At 54.5% G+C, this 15,936-nt stretch overlaps 1 protein-coding gene across 1 annotated transcript in view; it reads left to right on the forward strand.

Moving 5' to 3' along the window:
* TCF25 (transcription factor 25) overlaps positions 1-11,713 on the forward strand; it is a 32,095-nt gene extending 20,382 nt beyond the window's left edge. The window contains exons 9-18 of the mRNA XM_049863970.1: positions 445-538; positions 1,694-1,786; positions 1,855-1,960; positions 3,275-3,434; positions 4,821-4,908; positions 6,150-6,308; positions 7,173-7,263; positions 8,544-8,623; positions 10,709-10,781; positions 11,130-11,713. Of these exons, the coding sequence (XP_049719927.1) occupies positions 445-538; positions 1,694-1,786; positions 1,855-1,960; positions 3,275-3,434; positions 4,821-4,908; positions 6,150-6,308; positions 7,173-7,263; positions 8,544-8,623; positions 10,709-10,781; positions 11,130-11,381 (1,196 nt within the window). The 3' untranslated portion in view covers positions 11,382-11,713. The remainder of the gene's footprint in view (positions 1-444; positions 539-1,693; positions 1,787-1,854; positions 1,961-3,274; positions 3,435-4,820; positions 4,909-6,149; positions 6,309-7,172; positions 7,264-8,543; positions 8,624-10,708; positions 10,782-11,129) is intronic.
* The last annotated feature ends 4,223 nt before the right edge of the window (positions 11,714-15,936 follow it).

The raw sequence follows: 15,936 nt of genomic DNA on the forward strand, positions 1-15,936 counted from the left end.
TGAGTGTCACGTTTTCAAGGTTCATCTATGTCATAGTGTGCTTTAGGACGTCATTTCTCTTTCTGACTAACATTCCATTGTGTGGGTGGATCACATTGTGGCTACCCATCATCTGTGGGTGTACGCTGGTTTGGAAACGGTGCAGCAGTGAGCACTCATGTACATGTCTGCGGTCACATGTCTTCTCCTCGGCGGACACTCGGTGTTCTGATATTGCCTCAGCCACACCTCACGGTTTTACCATGTTTTGTCTCGTGTTCATCGATTCTCAGTTGATGCTGCCTAGGAGTCAAAGCCACACCCTCCGTGGCCATGGCAGGGCTGCGGGGTCATTGAAACCCAGCTTCACACCTGCCTCCTTCTGGACTTGTCATGTGTCATCAGAGCTGGGTGAGGACACATGGCTCAGGGACACTGCAGTGACTGGTGGTTCTGTGTCCACAGAGAGGGCACTGTACAGCATGGAGTGCGCATTCCACCCCCTGTTCAGCCTCACCAGCGGAACCTGCCGGCTGGATTACCGCAGACCTGAGAACAGGTGAGCGCCTGGCTGGGGTGCACTGGGATTCGCAACCAAGTTATCGTCCCTACGACGAGTGGCAGAGAGAGCACTGTCCAGCAACGGTGCCTGGGCAGGAGGGCAGGCTCGAGGGAGGGCGTTAGGGTTGGCCTGGAATTGCCTTGTGTTAGGCGGGAGGCCTAGCAAGCTGCATCCCATGATGCAGCTTCTACCTGTATTTCCGTGTGTTTGGGTGCGAGGAACATAAATGAGGCAGCAAGTGCTGTGAATGCCTAAGGCAGGTCAGGTCGCACTGGTCAACTCAGTGAGTGCTCACGCTGCTGTTCCTTATCTGCCACATCAAGGTTGGGTGCAACAGCATCAAAAATCCTCATCCTGCCCCCCGCGCCACCCCGTAGCATTGATCCTCACATCCACTGCTGCGCCATCAGCCTCACCTCAGCCATCCTCAGGCACCGGCAGTGCCAACTGCCCTCGGTCCCAGCATCTCCCACACTTGCAGTCTGCTCTGTTTCCTCTGTCTGAGCCCTGTCCTTGGTTGTCTCCTGCACCTGCACAGCTTCCCCCGCCACGTGCCTCCTCCTTCAGTGGCGCCTTCTCCCTCAGTGGCACCTGTCACCAGCACCATGCATTGGATTTGAATTTTCTCTGCCAGATTTATTTGTGTTTTGTCTCAGTTAACTAGTGCTTCCCAACTACATTTTTAGTTCTTTGAGACAAGTTGGTAAATATTCATGTTAGCACATCACGTCCAGGCGTTAAAGGGATGGTGAGCTGTTGAAAAAGTAACAGTTCCCCAAGACGATGAAGTCACAGACCTATGACCAGTTGTGCTGCTGACAAGTACTGATGTTTGAGGACAGATTGGAACCATAATTACAGTAGGAGCTTTTAACTCTTCCTTTAAATGATAAATCATAAAGAACGAGAGGAAGGAGTTTTTGAATAACAAATGGGAATAGAGGTTTTAAGTACGTAGATACAGACATCACTATAAGCAGCAGTAGGCCCCCTACCTTCCCTCCAGACGTACGAGTAACACTCACCAGCCTGTGCCATGATGAGGCCACATAGGAAATGCCACAAAACCACGGAGCTGAGGTTGTAGGTGGCTGTGCACACTGTCTGCATGTAGCCAGCCCTCTGATGGAGTTGTAACTGCCTTGGGTCTAGGAGCTTCTACTTGGCGCTGTACAAGCAGATGATCTTCCTAGAGAAGAGGGGCTGCCCGCGCACGGCCCTGGAGTACTGCAAGCTCATCCTGAGGTGAGTGTCCGCCCTGCGCGTGCCCCGCCCCGCACACCCACGCCGTGACACCTTCCTCTGCCCCAAAGCCTGGAGCCGGACGAGGACCCCCTGTGCATGCTGCTGCTGGTGGACCACCTGGCGCTGCGGGCTCGCAGCTACGACTACCTGATCTGCCTCTTCCAGGATTGGGAGGTAGGTGTGGCGGCCACAGCACCCCCATCCCTGGGGCAGGTCTGCACCTCCCTTGTGTTCCCTTGGCTCAGTGCACTGCACACAAGAGGAGACGTGCTATGAAAAGGGGCAAGGCCGATCCCAGGGCTCGCTGCCCTTTTTGTCTCTCAACTATAATTGAGACAATTTGAGATGTAGCTGACCTCCCAGTCTCCCTGAATGGTCAGTGAGCACATCATGGCCAGGAGCAGCCAGGCAGCTAGGGGAGCTCTTGGCCACCACAGCCCTGGAGCCCCTGTGTGCAGGATCAGCCTGCCAGCACTGAACCCCTAAAGCGTGTGTGTGTCTGTGCAGACAGCAGAGCTGTCGTGATGGGGAACTGAGAAGGCCCTGCTTGTCAAGGTGGGTACCCAGATCCCACCGTGTCAGGGGTCTGAGTCCTGCGTGTGGGTGACTGCTGTGTCTGCTAAACTGCATGTCAGAGATCTGAGACAGAAACACGGACACGTGCATGCTCACACATAGTGCTTGATTTGCATGTGCACACTCGCGGTGCCCGGTTCATGTGTGCAGGGGCAGGGAGTGGCCTGGAGCCGCATGGGTTGTCTGTGCACATGGGCCGGACCGACAGGTGCTCCATGAGCACAGTGCACATCAGACTGAAGACTTAGCGGGAAAAGGAATGTGAAATATCTCAGTGACTATTTGTATTGATTATGTGTTGAAATAGTAATGTTTTCGGTATATTTTTTAGATAAGTGAATGTGAATATTTTTTAGATAAGTGAAAAGTATTAACATTAATTTCACCTTATTTTAACATAGCCGTGTTGTGTCTCTGCTGGACAGCGCTGGCCTGGAAGGTCAGCGGACTCTAATGACCCTCCAGCTGGGTCGGCTGGGGAGACAACCCCTCTGCTCTCTCTTCCTGTACTTGAACGTTCACGTCACACATTTGTGTCTTACCTGTATAACTGAGAAATAAACATCTAGAACATTTTGAATCATGTGCCATTTGGCATAGTTGGGCAAGGACTCTCCCCTGTGGGGTCTAGTTTACAGGAACTCAAAGGCTCCCAGAGGGACCTGCAAGGGGACATTCATGACAGTTCCTGAGGTTACGAGACCCCACGTAGAACACAATCCTCTTCTAGTAGGAAAAAATGTAGTGCTTTGTATGTGTGTATGATGAACATATGTTCTGAAATGCCAGAGTAGAAGCGGTTCCTGGAACTGAGGCGCCTAGGAGAGCACACCCTCCCTTGGCCACATTGGTGCATCTTCAAATCCCACATGCGTTAGATCTTTATCTGTACTTCATTTCTCCTTCCTATAGGCTCATCGGAACCTGTCCCAGCTCCCAAATTTTGCCTTCTCTGTGCCATTGGCGTACTTCCTGTTGAGTCAGCAAGCCGACCACCCTCAGAGTGAGCGCAGCGCTGCCAGGGAGAAGGCCTCGGTCCTGATCCGGCAGGCGCTCATCATGTTCCCTGGAGGTGGGTGCTGCGCACTCCTGGGGCCTGGGGGTGGGGTGGCTGCGCATGCACCAGAGGCGCCTGCACCCTTGCTTCCCTGCTGCGGACAGTGCCATGGCCCCCTGTGGGCAGAGGACAGCAGAGTTCCCTCTTGAGCACAGATGTTAGTGCTGACTTTGCCCCAGAGTTGTTTTGGGGTTTTAGGGTGTCTTCAGTATGACAACTTGCTTGAGAAAAACATGTTACCTGAAGAGAAGGAAGACAGGAATGAGCTTAGTGGGCAGCATAGAAGGTGGGGGAGGGGAGCCATGGTGGGGGCAGGAAGGTGGGACCAGGTGCATGGGTCCCTGTCCTCACAGGACAGGTGTACCCATTGAGTCTGTATGCTCAGGGACAGGATTGCTTCTCTGGGGCCTCACGGGTGAGTGCTGCAGAATGGTTGGCCACTTGTCGGCCATGCCTTGGTATCATTGGCCTGGGTTGACCCTCAGCAGTGTTTAGTCAATTTCTGAAGGGCCTGAGCCCAAGCAAAATGAGAACCGTAGTGTTGGAGAGAACCTACCACTTTCTTACCAGGGTCCTGGTGCTGTCATCATGGGGACAGCAAGTGGGGTCAGCCCTGACCCACCTGTTGTGTGTGCGTGGACTCTGCTGGGATGTCCTGGGGCCTGTCCAGGGCCAGAGGAGGCACATGTGTGAAGTTGGGGGGCACTGCCCCAGCCTGATGGGAATGTACGGAAGAGAGGGCAGTGTCTGGCTCCAACAAAGAGCAAAGCCTCTCTGAGCAGCCATCTCCTCCCCAGTTGGGTGCGCTGTCCTGGTCTTTGCCTCCATAGACCATGTGGGGCTGCACGGCAGAGCTGTGCTATGTCTGACACAAAGGGGGTCTCATTTGCCATCAGGAAGTGCCCCTGTGGTTCACCCTACTGTGTGCTGAAGGCTGAGTGGCCAGAGATCTTTTGAGCATTCCTGGGAAGTCGTGTGGGGGCACAGTTGTCAGGAAGCCACAGCCACTGGACAGCTCTGCCCTGGAGGGCGCCACACAGGACCTGCCCCATATGTCTGCGGCATGTTCCTGGGATGTAGGACCAGGGAAACCCCACTGCAGGCCAGGGAATGGGAGGCAGAAGGACAGATATCCATGCACCCTTTAAAGGCAGGGGCCCTTGGGACCTGGCGTAAGGAGATCCCACTTGAGACCTTGGAAAGCAGCAGTGGGGATACAAAAAAAAAAAAAATAATGAGGCCCTCGGGGTGCGGCCTCCTCCCCCCAACTCACTAGAGTCCCCTATTGATCCTGGGCTGCTTCCTGTCTGTGTGAGGGGGTCGAGGTTGATGGAAGAGTTCTCTATGTGGCTGGGAGATGAGGAGCTGTTACAGCACGCTGCCACTCTGCTTCCTCTGCAGTCCTCATGCCATTGCTGGAGTATTGCAGCGTGCGGCCTGATACCGCCGTCGCCAACCACCACTTCTTTGGACCCAACGCCCAGATCAGGTAGAGGACAGAAGGCAGCCCCAGGGGCAGGCCTGGGCGTGCTTCCACTTTTCCTGGGAACTCTTACTCTTGGGGCACCATGGTACTTCAGGACTCGTCTGGCAGTGGGGCCCTTCCCCATGATACACTGTTGGGGTAGCAGGTGTGAGCACCAGGCACTGCACTGCTTCCCAGGGACGGCCATCCCGGAGGCTAAAGGTCATGACCTTGTGAGGAGCCAGGGTTGTCTTCCGACTGAGAAGGGATTTAGTCACCTAAACTGCGGGACTCACACCACCACTGTGGCCTTCCACCTCTACCTCTGCTAATAAAAGAGCCTGCAGGCAGGTGGGAATCAAAAGCCCAGGGTGCCTCCTGGCTGTGTGGGGGAGGCCTAGCACCCCACAGGGCCTGGGAGAGGGTTTATTGTATTTAAAACTGTATTTTCTATGTTTCTATTCGTATCTACACGTTTCTATAAGTATCTCACAAAAAATAAAGAAGAAACGCACACCGAAGAAAATACCAACATTTATCTTCCCAATGCCTGATAACTTTTATCGTAAATACACCCAAAAAGATGCCATTTATTTCCTAAACATTTTCATACGTAATTTTATTGTATACTTTTGAAATACAATGTCGCATAAAATTCGCAGATCACATAAAAACCCGATGGGGCAGCGGCTTGAGCGCTGCATCCCAGAACAGGCATGCTCCCCACCGTTTATACGTCAGGTGGCAGGTGGCTCCACCCACGCAGCGCACACTCCAGGCTCTCCGCAGCAGGGGCCCCGCTCCGAAGTGTGCGTCCCCGGGCTGACGTCGCTGCGCCCGCCTCCCTGCACCCCATCCCCTGTTGCCACGCACCCCACCCCCACCCCCGGCCGTCCACTACCCGTGTAGCCATCCCGTCTTCCAACCTGTCACCCCCGCCCGGCATACCCTCGCCCCCACCCGCCTCACAGCCTGTCGCCCTCCTTGCCGCCTCCCCATAGCCCCTTCCCGCCTTGCAGCCTGTTGGCACCCGCCAGCCACGCTGTTGCCCCTCACACCCTAGCCCCCCGCCTGGCTCTGTTGCCGCCCGGGCTTCTTGCAGTGAGACAATCCGCGGGCGGGGGCTGCTTCCGGGGGCGGGGCCTGTGTCAGTTCCGGGGCGTGCCCTCTGGTCGGCTTCAGGGGCGGGGCTGCCCAGGGCGGGCACTGAGGTGCAGACCCCTAGTGCGCGTAACCTGCTCAAAGACCTGCTCTGCTCTCCGCAGTCAGTCGCCTGCTTTGAGTCAGCTGGTGAGCCTGTACCTCGGGAGGTCGCACTTCCTTTGGAAAGAACCCGCCATCATGAGCTGGCTGGAGGAAAATGTCCACGAGGTGGTGCAAGCAGTGGACTCCGGGGACCCCGCTGTGGGCGCCTGTGAGAGCAGGTGGGTGCGGGCGGGCGGGCGGGTCTGGGAGACTGGGATGCGAGGGGGAAGAGCCCACCGGGGGCTCTGGAGGGACTGAGGGGTGAGCGTGTCTGCAGATGCCCTTGTGGGCGTCTGTGTGTGCATCGTGGGGCGTGACGATGTCGCCACTCAAAAGGGCCTCCGGGAGCATCCTTTTCTGTGGTAGGCAGAGGCGCGTGTGGGGATTCTGAAGCTCCCGGTCTGGGATACATTTGGCGCCTGCCCGTCCCTGCCGGCGCTGAGCCCTGGACGCCCCCATCTTGTCCACTGTACCGTGGTCCCATGGGGGGGGGCCAGGCACAGCGGTGCAGTGTAAACGGATACGTGTGCTTTAAGGTGGAGGGTATTCCCACCCTAAGCTGCTAGAAGCTTGTGCACAATGCTGAGTGGGTGGTGTTGGCCGGGACGACGCAGGGTCCCCGCTCCCCCTTCTTTTCTCCATCAGCCAGTACTTCTTGTTGCCAAGGCTGTCGTCACAGGCGGGTTGCGTTCTTTCTAGAACAGGGTGTAGCATGGAGGAGGCACCCTGTGTGTGCAGCTGCGTCACAGTGCGGTGCTCTTCATGCAGGGCTCTCAGCCATCGTGGCACACTCACAACCAGCTTGGGGCATGACTCATCCCATTTTGTGGACGAGGAAACTGAGTCACAGGTCACAAAGTTGGGACTTTCTACCAGAGTCTGTGCTCTGAACTCAGGCCCAGGGGGTTGTGCTACCTCCCCTTGAGACTGGGGAAAGCGTGGTTCTCCTTTTCCTGGGGCTTCTTCCAGGGTGGGGTGTCACTGGTGTCCTGCACAGTAGCTGCCACTTTCTTTGCTGACCGTTGCTCTTTCCTTGGCTGCAGGCGGAGGGTGCTCTACCAGCGTGCACCCAGGAACATCCACCGCCACGTGGTCCTCTCCGAGGTCAAGGAGGCTGTCGCTACCCTGCCCCCGGTAAGGGAGGGCAGAAAATGGGCTTTGTGTGAGCTGGTCATATGTGTCCCTTCTCTCATCTGCACAGCTAGGAGTAGTCATGTCTGGGAGTGTGTCCCCATGACCTCTGGGCCAGGGCACTGCACTGACAGCTCCTCCTTGTAGCCAAAGTTCAGATGCTCAGCACTGTAGAGGTAGAGCTGTCCCCACAGCTTTCTAAATCCTCACAGGCTCAGAGCATGAGGCTGGCCTCCTGGATCTGCCTGAGATCACCAGTCACACCATGTAGCCTTTGTGAATCATTTGGTCCTTTTACCTCAGGTCAAACAAATCATGTGGTGGCAGGGAGACGGCCTGTGCAAGCCTTTCCTGTAGCACAAGGAAATCTTCTGCTGAGTGCTCCATCACATGCATGTAGTACATATGTTATAACAATATTAGCTGTTGCTATTTGAAAATAAAGAGAATCTCATATTGTCATAAAGGGATAAGATAGAGATGGGAAAAGCAGGTTTGAGATTGAGGGGATCTTGGGGTGTTCTGCTGAAACTTAGGCTGCTCACTGATCCTTGCAACCTCCAGTACCACTGCCTCTACTGACCCCAGTGAGATGGGTTGTCTGCTCCGGTCACATGATAGACCTTAGGCCGCAGGGAGGAGAGCTGCAGGCTCACCATTCATAAGGGTTCAGGCCTGGAGTGGGAGCTGAAGGTGGTGGCCCAGCCTTGTACAGGTCCCCACAGTCCTGATAAACCACGTGAACATCGTAGCACATGAGTGGGTGACTCCATGGTTTTATTATTTCTCCGTGGGTATCCTCAAAACCCAAGGAACCCTGGTGGCGCAGAGGTTAAGCTCTCGGCTGCTAACTGAAAGATTAGCAGTTCGAATCCACCAGTTGCTCCACGGAAGAAAGATGTGGCAGTCTGCTTCCATAAAGATTACAGCCTCGGACACCCTGTGGGACAGGTTTTCTCTAACTTATAGGGTCACTACAAGTTGGAATTAAATTAACAGCAATGAGTTTGGGTTGCTTTTTTTATTTTTTTGTCCTCACAACCCACTGAGCAGGACAGAGCATGGTGTCTGCGTCAAAGAACGGCTGTCCCTATCCACTCACCCAAACTTCTGTGATATAGCAAGCACAGTTGTGCATCCAGAGCCGTTCTGTCAGATTCCGCAACCATCTCCCTGCAGTTCAGTCCAGTCCAACCTAGAACCTGGGGGAAAGACTGCTGGGGAAATGCCAGGGGGCACCTAGCATCACTGTATAGCATGTCTGTCTGTGTCCGTTTCTGAAGGATGTGACTACACAGTCTGTGATGGGATTTGACCCTCTGCCTCCTACGGACACCATCTACTCTTACGTCAGACCTGAGAGGTACATATTTGATTTGTTGTAACTACAGCTCCAAGGTCAGTGCTTCGGTGCTCCCTGGGACTCACTGCCTCTTCCAGACACAGACCAAGAAGATCAGATGTAGATGTTTTAAGAGGATTTTCCCCACCTCCAGAAGAAGGGAACAAGAATCATGTTATTTGGAGTCACGGGTCAGCTTTTGCAGGCCATGTTCTTTCACTTCTATCTGAGTTCTTGTTAGGCTCTGGCAGCAAGTGTGGGGATACAATGGGAAGCACATATAGACACCTCCTCTTACATCCTGGAGCTTAGTGCACCGGGGAAAACAGACATTAATTATAGAATCCAGCAATTAAAATCAGAATTTTATTAGGAAACTGTAGAAGGAAAAAGTGGTATGTCTCTGAGATGTAAAAGAAAAAGATGCCTTAGCCAAGAAGAGGGTAGGAAGGTTGCTGGTTTCAAGTAGAAGAGCCAGTATGTACAAAAGCTTTGTGCAAGGAACAGGGCATAAGGTGTGTTCAGAGAACTGAAAGAGACCCATGTGACTAAGCCAGAGAGCAGGGCAGTGGGGTACACAATGAAGTGAAAGCCCAGCCAGGCCTGACAAAACAGACCACCGGGTATATGTGGATAGCTTTCAGAATTTGGGCCACTGAAAGGTATTTTGTTTCCTTCCTTCTGGCCTTTAATGCTGAATAATTGCCTTACCTGGGGCCCATCACCCACAAAGTGGTAGATCTCAAAGGAAGAGTTATAAATTTTCCCGTTTAATGGAGTTCCTGACATCCTGTGCTTTCCAGACCTAGGTAGAACACATTTTGTTGAGTGAGGTCCATTTTTCCACCCCACAAGATCGTATTATAAAACCATGGTTGAGTATTCATGGGGCAGTAGTTCCAAGTTAAATTCTTTACTAGTTTAAGGTGAAAATTGTTAAGGTTAATGGGTTTAAAAAAAAAAAGATGACATGATTCATGACATGCTGGATATTGTAGTGCTAAGGAATCATAGTACGTTGCTGACTTAGAGCTTTATTCTGTTTTCCCCACTCTTTCACAGACCATAGGTTTTCACCATCCCTGGAGTTCCTTACGTATAGATTACTAAAGTGTCTAAGGAGCTCTGGTGGCACAGTGGTTAAGTGTTCAGCTGCTAACCGAAAGGTCAGCAGTTTGAACCTACCAGTGGCTTCATGGGAGAAAAGACCTGGCGATCTGTTCCTGTAAAGCTTATACCCTGGGAAACCCTGTGGGCCAGTTCTGTTCTGTCATATAGGGTCTTTATGAGTCAGAATTGACTGAACGGCACACAACAACAACAAAGTGTCTAGTAGAGTCCCTGGGTGGTGCAGACAGTTAACATGCTGTTACAAACAGAAAGTTTGGAAGTTTGAGTCCACAGAAGAAACGCCTGGCAGGCTACTTCTAAAAAATCAGTCACTGAAAACTCTGTGGAGCGCAATTCTACTCTGACACACATGGGGTCACCATGAGTTGGAATCCACAGCAACTGGTGGTTTTAAAGTGTCTGGTAGAGCTAGGTAGCAATATCTCACTTCACTAGCAGAGGTCACCACTTAATACATAATCTAGAATTTTCATTTTTATGTGACTAGTCTTTAAGTGGTAAAGAAAATATTGCAGGTACAGCTTTTCTTAAAAACGAGGCCAGCTGTGCTGTGGCAGATGCCCAGCTCAGCTGTGGTGGCCTCCGCTGTCCACTTGGCCCAAGGTTGATTTTGCAGGGTGTTACAAGTGAGCCAGGTTCTAAAGGGCCAACCTCCAACTCTGGATTCCCTTTCCTGATAGCATCTGAACCATTCTTTCCCTTGTTACACTTGGTGCCCATACCCCAACATTGAGCTGACCAGGAGTCTTCACTATCCACCCCATAGTCCTGGTGTTCCTCTCTGGGAAGCCAGGGCCGCAGCTCAGCTGGCCAATTTTCTCCACCTGTTGCTTAGGGCTGCATTTTCTACTCCTGCTGGGGGGAAAGGAGAAGAGGGGACAGGAGGCAGTGAACGGGGACATCATGAGCTGGGCTGGTATCTCAAAAGGTGTTGGTTCAGTTTCACTTCTGATCTTTCCTGACTTTATTTTCTAGGCAAACTCCTGTTGGCCAAGCAAACACAGTGGCGCTCTTCTTCCGGTCCTTGTTGCCAAATTACACCACGGAGGTAGGTCCTGTGCCTCACTCCACCCCCTCTCTGGTTTCTCTTGCTAATGGCATTCAGGCAGCGCATGCCAGCACGGGTATGTGGAGTCACTGTTGGAAGTCAGACTGGGACAGGGGAGCCCTGGGGCCTGGCCCGCCTGTGGGGGTGCCCTGCCTGGTGGGAAGACAGCACATGGCCACTGGGGTCAGTCCCCTTGCCTGGGCTCAGGTTGGGCAACCCAACACATGTGCCCAACTTTAAGGGCTTTCCCTCCTCCACGGGCCCTGGAGACCAGTGCTGGGGTGGGGAGGTCACTTACCTGGAACGTGGGCCCCTTCAGGTGGCCCACTGAGGCTGTTGTTGCCACAGGAGGACAGGCTGCAAGAAGAACGGCTGGATGAAGAAGGAGGTATAGCTGATGGCCTAGACCGCGTCCAGGGCCTGAATAGACTGATGATGGCCGTGCGTGAAATGATGGCTAACTTCCAGTTCAATGACCTAGACCTGCCTCGCCGAGACCGGGAGAATCCTGAGAACCAGGAGAACCCTGAGGGCCAGAGTGAAGGCCAGAGCGACGGGGATGATGAGAGCGAAGAGGAGGGGGAGGGGGAGTGGGACTGAGCACACGGAGCCACTTCCCCACACCTTGCAATTGTGATTTCTCTTTAGCTGGATCAACCAGTCCTTGAAGTGGAAGTGCTGCCTCTCCTGTCCCCATAAATGTCAATGGTCTCTCATCCCCATAAATGTCAGTGGTCTCCTGCCCACATGAATGTCAGTTATCTCCCGCACCCCCCTCCCTGAACGTTTGTAGTTTCCTGCCCCCCGTGAATGCCGGTGGTCTCCTGCCCCCATGAATATTGGTGGTTTCTTGACCCCATAAATGTCGCTGGTCTCCTGCACCTGTAAATGTTAGTGGTCTCCTGCACCTATAAATGTCGGTATTCATGCTCTGTCCTGTGGCGCTGTTCTTTCCTAGGGTCAGCACCACCACCTAGGTAGTATCCTAGGACACAAGGCTGGTCACACAGATGCAGGGCTGGTCCTTATCCAGAGGCGCACAAGCACCTGCCACCTAGTGACTGTAGTCAGCGCTCACAGTCAGCTCCAGAATGAACTCAAATGCGCACAGTGCTGGGCCCAGACTGGGGCCCTCCCATAACTCCCTCGGTCTACTCCCACTACTGCTGTGTACTCCAGGTTTGGGGATACAAGGTAGCAGTAAAGGTCCCACTGAGTTTCCAGCACATCTGCCTACACAGGACCAGGAGCCTCTGCACGTTACCTGGTATTTGCCAGAGCGCCGCCCCCATCAATCTGAAACAGGCCAGCCCTGAACAGGGAGGCGCCTGCAAGACCCAGGGCCTCAGCAGGGGGATGCTCCAGGTCAGATGCTGGGTAGCCAGCTCTGGGTCACTTGGGCTCTAGTGTCCCAGGCCTGCCCACTGTCAGCACAGACACAGAATCTGACAAAACCTTTTTATTGGAAAATGTCAGGGCCGTGCCTAGTGTTGAAGGGAGCTCAGAGCAGGACACAGGTCAGGGGAACTTGATCCCGGGGTAAAGGGGCATTCAGCTCAGCACCAAGGCAGGGGGATGTCAGCCAGGAACCTGCACCCCTGGGGGGACTGCAGCCAAATAGGGTGGCCAACACCTCCGGCCTCGATGCGGGGCCTGTTCACTTTCTGGAAGGATCCAGGGCACTAGGCAGTCCTGAGCTGAGTGGATCCCAGAGTCTTGTTCCCTCAGCCCCAACCTTTCACTCCTCCTGAAACCAGGGGAGGGGGCTACAAAGGAGGCGCTCATGATCTCGGAGCTGTGGCCACTGCCCCTGCGCTCAGGGCAGGGCATTTGGGCACCTTGGCCCTGGGGCCCTAAGTGAGGCCTGAGTTGGCAGTGGAAAGTGCTCTCCAGGCGGTGCCTCCTATTGGGAAGGCCACTGAGTCGGCCTGGGGCCCCAGAAATTCAGAACAGCATTTGCAGTCCTTGGTGTGACTCACTGAGGCCTGTGAGACTACCATGTCAGCCACTCTCCACTGGGTTGGGGGCCAGTGGTCAGCACCAAGGCCGTGGGACCCTTAGCCAGAATGCCACTGGGCTATGAGGAATGGGTTCACCCTTGGTTGGCAGGGGAGAAGGAGCGCCACATGAGTATGACTGGGGTGTCTGCTCTCTGGGTGTTCTGAGTGCAGCAGTGTCACTGCTGCCCAGGCCTCAGGCTGGCTGTGCCCTCCCAACCAACCGTGTTGGGGGCATCTCCTTCCTACTCGGGGGGAAGAGGTTTTTCTCAGGAGGTTCCACAGCCCTGCTCCATCCCCAGAACACCAATGGCTTGCCTCCATGTGTTGGGGTGAGGCGGCCCCCCCCCCAAGCCAGACCACTCAGCGAAGGTGGAGCCGGTTGGTGTGACCAACCCACCCATGAGACCTTACCTTGGGGGCCCAGACAGCCACCTACCTCCTGTGCTCCCAGAGAATTCAACATTCCTGGAGTCAAGACAAAGGTTGCTGGATTGGACAGCTGTGCGCGCAAGAGGCCCATATCCAGGCCCTCCTCCCATGCTCCTACCCTTGGCGTGGAGCTTCAGACAGGCTCAGTCTCGTTGTCTGGGAGGGTGGTAGGTGACCCACAGGGTGGAAAAATGATTCAGGTGGTGGCAGTATGAGGGAGCAGTGATGGCCAGGGGCACAGGCTCTTGGGTTAAATTAACGCCGCTCCCCTCACTCTCCTGACCATGAGGTGCCTCCAGCTTCTCAATCCCCTCTCCCAGGAGAGAGCAGAATGGAGACACAAGTTGTCCAGGGCAATCAGAAGCTAATCAGAACGTTGTCGTTCCCAGTTCAGCTGCACCTGTTGTCTCCCACCCATGCTGCCACCAGCTGGGGCACCCAAGGGCTGAGATGGGAGCCCTGGGGCAGGTCACTCCACTTCTGATGCCACGAAGAGGGCTGCGGCTGCCTTCTGCCAAAGGTTGTCCAGTTCTCACGCCTTTGTCTCAGGCTTTTGAAGTCTCGGGGTGGAGGCGGGGTGGCAGTTAACAGCATCCTCCTCAAAGGCCTCATTCACAGAGTTAGAAACGCACCCTGAAGTAGTGACACAGAACAGGCCTCCAAAGCTGCCTGAGGCTGGAAAGCCAGGGTCAGGGCCTGCTTGGCCTGGAGGACCCACTTCCTCCCCAAGGGCCATGGGGACCATCTGCTGTGGGTAGGGGGTCCTAGGATCCCATGTGGTCAGGGACAGCCCAGGGGCCTTCAGGGTCAGTGATGTCAGCACCACATCATGCTCACACACTGAGACCACCTGCCCAGCTGTGGCTCTGCTGTTATCATGCCCTGGGACCCACTCCCTCTGGTGCTTCTCACTAGGAGAAAGGGAGGAAAAGCTGGGAGGTAGGTGTGGCCGGTGACAGGGCTGAGAGATGTATGCATGGTTTTCTCTGAGCCTTGAGGGTTGATGGGGGAGCAGGGCTCACTTGCCCACCAGTAACATGAAAACCACTGCCACCAGCTTGAAGAATGGCTTGGCCAAATCTAAAGCTGAAGATCTCCCTCTGACCCCACAATTCCACTCTCAGGTGTCATCAGGGGAACATGCAAGCATGTCCATGCTGCACCTCATGTAACAGGATCCACTAGAGCCCTTGTAGTAGAGTGGAAGGGATGCTCACGATGGGCAGCAGTGTGGGGAAAAGAAGCCAGGCCCCCCTCCCCGAAAAAGCGCAACCCATATGATTTCATTTATACAAAGTTCAAAAACAGGCAAAATTGATGGAGGTCAGGGTAGCAGCTCACTGGGGCAGGAAGGGGCCTGGGAGCAACATTCTGTTTATGGTGGCAGGGGAGTTAACAGCAGGGGTACATGCAGGCTGGGCATCTGGCAAGCTGCATAATCACAGTCTGTGCACTTGTATGTATGTTGTACTTGAAAGTCTTAATAAGCAAAAAGGGTGAAGGGATATTAAGGTATCCACGCAGGGGCATGGCCTGTGAGTGGGGGGGGGGGGTTCTGGATGTTCTGGGGTTGACTTTGGTCAGGTGGGTGTGTGTATGTGGTGGGGGGAGGTTTTAATAGGAATGTCACAGATACACATATTCTCAGCTCCCTCAGCCTGGCCCTGGTTCTGTCCCCAACTGCTGGCTCAGGCCTGACTTTGAACAAGCCACTGCCTTCCCCTCTGCCTGTATTCTCCGTCTGTAACTGGGATGGATGGTTCTGTTCCCACCCACAAATGGCAGACTTCAACAAGAGTGCGCTGGGAGCCCCCCACCATCACCCCGACCTCGTGTCCTGACCGCAGTGAATGGCTTGCAGTTGACCATGCACAGCTGCTCGCACTCCAAGCTGGAGACAGGGAGTCTGCCCTTGATGTGGTGCATGGCTTGGGGGCCTGTGGTCTTTCACAAAGGAAATGGGGGTGTCATGGGAGAGGGCTGCAGCCACCCTGCAGTGGATATGGCTATGTGGCTAGAGGATCCTGGTGGATGTCATGGAGCACCTCCACTCTTTAGCTCCCCAGGACCTGGCTAGCCTCAGGCCCAGAGCTGCAGCTAAGGGAAGGTTTGCTGCTGCTCTCCCTCCCAGGGCTCACCTGTAACACAGCACCCTCTGCCGAGGCCGGAGTCCCCACACCCACACTTCTCACCCTGCCCACTCTTTTCTGAGATTTAATTACGGAACATTCTCCCTAGTCTGGCCCCTAGATCTACCTTGAACCTCAGGAGCTCGGTGTCAGGCAGGCATCAGTGATGTTTGAGAGGGGTCTGGGGAGAGGGTTGGAAGTTTTGCAGATGGGGGTGTACTGTCAGGAAGGCACCTCGTGAGCAGACACGGGGCTCTTGGCTGGGGAGGCCAGGCTCGCAGGAGAAATAGGACAGAGGAGCGAGGGCAGGGTGCTGGGCGCCTCCCTCTGTGCTCTGGGTACAGCTGTCATGTGGTTACCCTTGGGGTGGGGCCTACACACTCCTTTGAAGAGGCCGGAGAAAGGCCCTATTCTTTCTTGTACCTCACCCTGCCCCGGTCCTAGAAGGTAGGAGGTTGCAGCAGCTGCAGAGTTGCACAACCACGAAGGTGGATGACGAGGACCAGGAGGAGGGAGCTTCGTGGATGTGCCCCCCTAAGCAGCCTCGCCACGACGGCAGAGGTGAGAAGGTGGGCTGAGGACGCAGAGGACTGAGGC

This window comes from Elephas maximus, chromosome 21 (genome assembly GCF_024166365.1).
Source record: "Elephas maximus indicus isolate mEleMax1 chromosome 21, mEleMax1 primary haplotype, whole genome shotgun sequence".
NCBI classification, from domain to species: Eukaryota; Metazoa; Chordata; class Mammalia; order Proboscidea; family Elephantidae; genus Elephas; species Elephas maximus.